General features: G+C 37.1%; 1 protein-coding gene across 1 annotated transcript in view; it reads right to left on the bottom strand.

Moving 5' to 3' along the window:
• Positions 1-284: 284 nt before the first annotated feature.
• Positions 285-7,732, bottom strand: part of LOC117320894 (UDP-glucose:glycoprotein glucosyltransferase 1-like) — a gene marked incomplete at its 5' end in the record, with an annotated part of 32,555 nt that continues 25,107 nt past the window's right edge. Inside the window, 6 exons of the mRNA XM_033875380.1 lie at positions 285-430; positions 1,130-1,214; positions 2,062-2,147; positions 3,662-3,768; positions 4,282-4,333; positions 7,256-7,445. Coding sequence (XP_033731271.1) covers positions 317-430; positions 1,130-1,214; positions 2,062-2,147; positions 3,662-3,768; positions 4,282-4,333; positions 7,256-7,445 — 634 coding nt within the window. The remainder of the gene's footprint in view (positions 431-1,129; positions 1,215-2,061; positions 2,148-3,661; positions 3,769-4,281; positions 4,334-7,255; positions 7,446-7,732) is intronic.

Here is a 7,732-nt window from a genome sequence, read left to right as displayed (position 1 = left end):
GTACGGTATACCGTAACGGTCATTGTACGGTATACCGTAACGGTCATTGTACGGTATACCATAACGGTCATTGTACGGTATACCGTAACGGTCATTGTACGGTATACCGTAACGGTCATTGTACGATATACCTTAACAGTCATTGTACGGTATACCATGACGGTCATTGTACTGTATACCGTAACGGTCATTGTACGGTATAAATGATGGTCATAGTACGGTATACCATAACGGTCATTGTACAGTATATTTAGATTGGGATTATATTGGCTATTGATAATTTTTCTCACAATGGCTGCATTTTAATTTTGAGCTTTTAAATGTATCCTATCCGAGACCATGTCCGATACCTTGAAATAGATTCCCAGATTCCTCGCTCCTGGTCGTCAACCAATAACTGTTCCTCATTCTTCTCTGGTTTCTTTGCAACCTGGAAAGGGAGAAAGGCGAGGTAATCATTTTTGATAATTAGAAATAACTCTTAATTAGAAAACGAAAAAAGAAAAAAAAAATTTAAAGAAGATTTGTGATAGATATATTATAAATGTAAATGAAGGAATGATTTTTTCTAAATCTAAAGATCCATATACACTGTATAGGATACTGTTTGTTTGTTTTTGTTTAACATTCTTTTAACAGCCAGAGTTATTTAAGGACGTGCCAGGTTTTGGAGCTGGAGGAAAGCCGGAGTACCCGGAGAAAAACCACCGGCCTACAGTCATTACCTGACAACTGCCCCACGTAGGTTTCGAACTCGCAACCCAGAGGTGGAGGGCTAGTGTTAAAGTGTCAGGACACCTTAACCACTCGGCCACCGCGGCTCCTCTGTATAGGATAGCGAGGGTCACTATAGTCGAGCCAAACACACATTTGGTACATGTTATACTCATGTGTAGAAAAGCAGGAAGTTACAAATGAATGTTAATGTTTAGCCGACTTTGGCTCATCCACCAATTTTCTTCAGCCGACCACAGAACTAGATATCATTATTGCATACTTCACTACTCATGGTGACAGCATATGTAATGATATTAGACGGAACAGCCGGACCACAGTAAATAGTAGATGATCAAACTGTATTTTATTATTTCGATAACTCTCTCTGCTCCCCCTACGCGACTCCACTTACTTTTATTCTGATGATTTTACTTTTGAAGCTGTTCATCACCACGACAACGTCATCAGACCCAGCAGGTGTGTCCGTAAACTCGTGGCTATTGGGGTAAAAACAAAACATAGATATGACCTGCTCAACGTCACCTGAATACTTTATCTGTACATACTTAATTCAACTGCAAAACAAGTAGTCCCATCAAATCTTGGCACCCACCATTGCATACAGTTTATTGGTTTAATGTAAAGAACTGTAACAGTTCTGTATTTTTTTGGCACTTTTCTGCATTTTCCTGCAGCGCTTTCCTGTATTTTTCTGCACTTTTCTGTATTTTTGTATACTTTTCTAAACTTTTCTATACTTTTCCGCATTTTTCAAAACTTTTCTGGATTTTTTAAACTTTTCAAGATTTTTCTGTACTTTTCAGTATTTTTCTGAACTTCAGTATTTATCTGTATTTTTCTGAGCTTTTCTGTATTTTTCTGTACTTTTGGTATTTTTCTGTTTTTTTTTCTGCTACTGTATTCTTCTGTACTTTCTCCGTACTATCCACATTTGGTTTTCACAAATTTTTAAATATTCAAACTTTTCCTCTGGTCAGTCACTAATTAATTGAGCATTTACTAATGGAGACAAAAAGGACCTTCAAACAAAGGTCCTAATGTTAAGAAATAAACAAACTTCAACTGCCAAAATTCAAAATGGCCACCTGTGTGTCATTTTGTTTCCAAGAAATAAACAAACTTCAACTGCAAAAATTCAAAATGGCCACATGTGTGTCATTTTGTTTCCCAATTCAATCAGTCTCAAAATCAAACAAACAACACTAGGGACCAAGGGTAGCCCACACCTGGAAATTGAGAAGGATCAATGAGTACTTTATGAGAAAAAGTGATAAAAATGTCCATATGTCTGCGACTTGTTATTTATCAGAACAGTAATAGTACCTTGCAATATTGTAGAGCTCGAGCGACCTTCCTTCTCTGAGTTTTAAGAACCAGGTACCTGGATTTGCCTTCAACTGGAAGTAACCCTGAAACACAGAAAGAACAAATATAGAAAACAACTCCAATTTATAGATAGTATGAATGTCAGATATAATGAATTCTCAACATTCCAGACAAGTTTTAGATGTCAGATATAATGAATTCTTAACATTCCAGACAAGTTTTAGATGTCAGATATAATGAATTCTTAACATTCCAGACAAGTTTTAGATGTCAGATATAATGAATTCTCAACATTCCAGACAAGTTTTAGATGTCAGATATAATGAATTCTTAACATTCCAGACAAGTTTTAGATGTCAGATATAATGAATTCTCAACATTCCAGACAAGTTTTAGATGTCAGATATAATGAATTCTCAACATTCCAGACAAGTTTTAGATGTCAGATATAATGAATTCTTAACATTCCAGACAAGTTTTAGATGTCAGATATAATGAATTCTCAACATTCCAGACAAGTTTTAGATGTCAGATATAATGAATTCTTAACATTCCAGACAAGTTTTAGATGTCAGATATAATGAATTCTTAACATTCCAGACAAGTTTTAGATGTCAGATATAATGAATTCTTAACATTCCAGACAAGTTTTAGATGTCAGATATAATGAATTCTCAACATTCCAGACAAGTTTTAGATGTCAGATATAATGAATTCTTAACATTCCAGACAAGTTTTAGATGTCAGATATAATGAATTCTTAACATTCCTGACAAGTTTTAGACATCAGATATTCAGAATTCTTAACATTCCAGACAAGTTTTAGATGTCAGATATAATGAATTCTCATCATTCCAGACAAGTTTTAGATGTCAAGATATAATGAATTCTTAACATTCCAGACAAGTTTTAGATGTCAGATATAATGAATTCTCATCATTCCAGACAAGTTTTAGATGTCAGATATAATGAATTCTTAACATTCCAGACAAGTTTTAGATGTCAGATATAATGAATTCTCAACATTCCAGACAAGTTTTAGATGTCAGATATAATGAATTCTTAACATTCCAGACAAGTTTTAGATGTCAGATATAATGAATTCTCAACATTCCAGACAAGTTTTAGATGTCAGATATAATGAATTCTCAACATTCCAGACAAGTTTTAGATGTCAGATATAATGAATTCTCAACATTCCAGACAAGTTTTAGATGTCAGATATAATGAATTCTCAACATTCCAGACAAGTTTTAGATGTCAGATATAATGAATTCTTAACATTCCAGACAAGTTTTAGATGTCAGATATAATGAATTCTTAACATTCCAGACAAGTTTTAGATGTCAGATATAATGAATTCTCATCATTCCAGACAAGTTTTAGATGTCAGATATAATGAATTCTTAACATTCCAGACAAGTTTTAGATGTCAGATATAATGAATTCTTAACATTCCAGACAAGTTTTAGATGTCAGATATAATGAATTCTTAACATTTCAGACAAGTTTTATTACTCTTCATGGCTCATATATTGTTGAAATGTTTTAATTTTCTTGTCATGTCAAATCTATCCCATAATACTACATTATATACCAGATTTGCCATAACGATGGTGTCCACGGCAGCCTCCGTCTGGTTACGGCCAAGTGTAAACTGGAGTCCTCTTGGTGGCTGTCCAGTCGTACTGTCAGAACAATGTCCTGTACAGAATAAATTATACTTTATTGTGACGGAATATAGAACACCTTTTATAGATAAAACACAACTTTATCACTGTTCATACTCAAAGATTTTTTTTGCCTGAAAAACTAAAAAGCATTTTGTTGTAAAAATTTAGATACTATTACTTATTATTATTAATTGCAAAAACATTTGTCTCAACTTATATTAATCAATCACTAGGTGGAAGCACATGAGGGGTCTTATTAAGAGGGGAACCAAAGTACAAAGGAAAAACACTTGTGGTTGAGCAGGTAACCTTTCACTTTTCACAAATCTTACTGAACCCTTGTTAACTAGGTGAAATGCTAGTGTGTTACCACTGCCCCAAACAACCCCTCTAGTCTGAAATCTACATATATAAATATAACGTTATACTATCACAAAGCTACTAATGTTTATAGATGGAGTTACTGTATCAGTATTTAATGTTTTCCCATTAAAATTATTTTCCTAATTAAAAGAAAAGTTTATCATCGAGTTGTAAGACTTACCTTCCAACAGAAGATACTCCAGGTCGAAGTCAGCGTTTATTCCCGACTTTGTCTAATAAAACAGAAATAGTACATTATCATTATGCACAGAAGTAATGACGGTGTCATACAAGATTTGTCATCCTCATGAAATACTCAGTCGAATATTTTGGGGGATTAAAAATTTAAATGACACCAGCTAGATCTGTCGACTGTTGACAGACTTCATTCAAATTTCTTTCACAATCATCAAGATTCCAGACAACTAAGGCTGAAAAATACTGAATTTCTTATCCAAACTCTTGCCATATATGGGGATAAGAATATTGGGGGGAGGGGTTAATATTGTGTTTGTTTGGGGGGAGGGGTTAATATTGTGTTTGTTTTGAGGGGAGGGGTTAATATTGTGTTTGTTTGGGGGGAGGCGTGAATATTGTGTTTGTTTTGAGGGGAGGGGTTAATATTGTGTTTGTTTGGGGGGAGGGGTTAATATTGTGTTTGATTTAGGGGGAGGGGTTAATATTGTGTTTGTTTGGGGGGAAGGGGTTAATATTGTGTTTGTTTGGAGGGGAGGGGTTAATATTGTGTTTGTTTGGAGGGGAGGGGTAATATTGTGTTGTTTTGAGGGGAGGGGTTAATATTGTGTTTGTTTTAAGGGGAGGGGTTAATATTGTGTTTGCTTGGGGGGAGGGGTTAATATTGTGTTTGTTTGGAGGGGAGGGGTTAATATTGTGTTTGCTTATATTGTGTTTGTTTGGGGGGGGGGGAGGGGTTAATATTGTGTTTGTTTTGAGGGGAGGGGTTAATATTGTGTTTGTTTGGGGGGGGGGGGGGAGGGGTTAATATTGTGTTTGTTTTGAGGGGAGGGGTTAATATTGTGCTTGTTTGGGGGGGGGGGGGGGGGGGGGGTTAATATTGTGTTTGATTTAGGGGGAGGGGTTAATATTGTGTTTGTTTTGAGGGGTTAATATTGTGTTTATTTCCGGGGAAGGGGTTAATATTATGTTTCTTTCTGGGGGGAGGGGTTAATATTGTGTTTGTGTGGGGGGAGGGTTTAATATTGTGTTTGTTTTGGGGGGAGGGGTTAATATTGTGTTTGTTTGGAGGGGTTAATATTGTGTTTGTTTTGAGGGGTTAATATTGTGTTTGTTTTGAGGGGTTAATATTGTGTTTGTTTTGAGGGGAGGGGTTAATATTGTGTTTATTTCCGGGGGAGGGGTTAATATTATGTTTGTTTGGGGGAAGGGGTTAATATTATGTTTGTTTGGGGGGGGAGGGGTTAATATTGTGTTTGATTTAAGGGGAGGGGTTAATATTGTGTTTGTTTTTAGGGGAGGGGTTAATATTGTGTTTGTTTGGAGGGGTTAATATTGTGTTTGATTTAAGGGGAGGGGTTAATATTATGTTTGTTTGGAGGGGTTAATATTGTGTTTGTTTTGGTGGGAGGGGTTAATATTGTGTTTGTTTGGGGGGAGGCGTTAATATTGTGTTCGTTTTGAGGGGAGGGGTTAATATTGTGTTTGTTTTGAGGGGAGGGGTTAATATTGTGTTTGTTTGGGGGGAGGGGTTAATATTGTGTTTGTTTGGGGGAAGGCTTAATATTGTGTTTGATTAAGGGGGAGGGGTTAATATTGTGTTTGTTTTGAGGGGAGGGGTTAATATTGTGTTTGTTTGGGGGGGGGGGGGGGGGGTAGGGGTTAATATTGTGTTTGATTTGGTGGGAGGGGTTAATATTGTGTTTGTTTGGGGGGAGGCGTTAATATTGTGTTTGTTTTGGTGGGAGGGGTTAATATTGTGTTTGTTTTGAGGGGAGGGGTTAATATTGTGTTTGTTTCGAGGGGAGGGGTTAATATTATGTTTGTTTGGAGGGGTTAATATTGTGTTTGTTTTGGTGGGAGGGGTTAATATTGTGTTTGTTTGGGGGGAGGCGTTAATATTGTGTTTGTTTTGAGGGGAGGGGTTAATATTGTGTTTGTTTCGAGGGGAGGGGTTAATATTGTGTTTGTTTGGGGGGAGGGGTTAATATTGTGTTTGTTTGGGGGGAGGGCTTAATATTGTGTTTGATTAAGGGGGAGGGGTTAATATTGTGTTTGTTTGGAGGGGAGGGGTTAATATTGTGTTTGTTTTGAGGGGAGGGGTTAATATTGTGTTTGTTTGGGGGGGGGGGGGGGGGGGGGTAGGGGTTAATATTGTGTTTGATTTAGGGGGAGGGGTTAATATTGTGTTTGTTTTGAGGGGTTAATATTGTGTTTATTTCCGGGGGAGGGGTTAATATTATGTTTCTTTGTGGGGGGAGGGGTTAATATTATGTTTGTTTGGAGGGGTTAATATTGTGTTTGTTTTGGGGGGAGGGGTTAATATTGTGTTTGTTTTGAGAGGTTAATATTGTGTTTGTTTTGAGGGGAGGGGTTAATATTGTGTTTGTTTTGAGGGGAGGGGTTAATATTGTGTTTGTTTGGAGGGGAGGGGTTAATATTGTGTTTGTTTGGGGGGAGGGGTTATTATTGTGTTTGCTTTGAGGGGAGGGGTTAATATTGTGTTTGTTTGGGGGGAGGGGTTAATATTGTGTTTGTGTGGGGGGAGGGTTTAATATTGTGTTTGTTTTGGGGGGAGGGGTTAATATTGTGTTTGTTTGGGGGGAGGGGTTATTATTGTGTTTGCTTTGAGGGGAGGGGTTAATATTGTGTTTGTTTGGGGGGAGGGGTTAATATTGTGTTTGTTTGGGGGGAGGGGTTATCATTGTGTTTGCTTTGAGGGGAGGGGTTAATATTGTGTTTGTTTGGGGGGAGGGGTTAATATTGTGTTTGTTTTGGGGGGAGGGGTTAATATTGTGTTTGTTTTGGGGGGGGGGGGGAGGGGTTAATATTGTGTTTCTTTCTGGGGGAGGGGTAAATATTGTGTTTGTTTGGGGGGGGGGAGGGGTTATTATTGTGTTTACTTTAGGAGGAGGTGTCACATTTGCAGGAAAATCAATTTATCTTATCCATTTACCTACCTCCTCTAACAGAATATTGTCAAGGTCGTAAGGGGCCTTCACTGCCTCCACCAACCAGCTTTCAGATGGGCTCATTCCAAGTGTGAGCAGGGACTTGGTTGGCATGTCAGTAAATTTGGCCATGGGACCATCTGAATAGGACCCATCTACTTTAAATGATACGGATGGTTCTAACACATATCTGTAAAATCTGGAAACAAAAGAATAAAATTACAAAGTGATATTCGTATCTGTTGTAGGAATTTTAAAATGGTTTATTTGTAAAACAGGGAAGAATCAGTGCAGAGAAATTATACAGATTTAAGAATTATACAGATATATTAACATTCCCACTGCACAGTGCCTATATGTTACTACTAACCCAAATGTATGATATATCCCAGCGTTGACATTGGCATTTAGGCTGCTGCGTAGTAATACATTTATCAGAGTTCAAGGGGTCATTTTGTGCATTTTGGAAAGATATTAATTATCAAA

Source organism: Pecten maximus, unplaced genomic scaffold (assembly GCF_902652985.1).
Source record: "Pecten maximus unplaced genomic scaffold, xPecMax1.1, whole genome shotgun sequence".
Taxonomy (NCBI): Eukaryota; Metazoa; Mollusca; class Bivalvia; order Pectinida; family Pectinidae; genus Pecten; species Pecten maximus.
The sequence above is the reverse complement of the archived record's forward strand: the minus strand, read 5'-3'. Positions and strand labels throughout refer to the sequence as shown.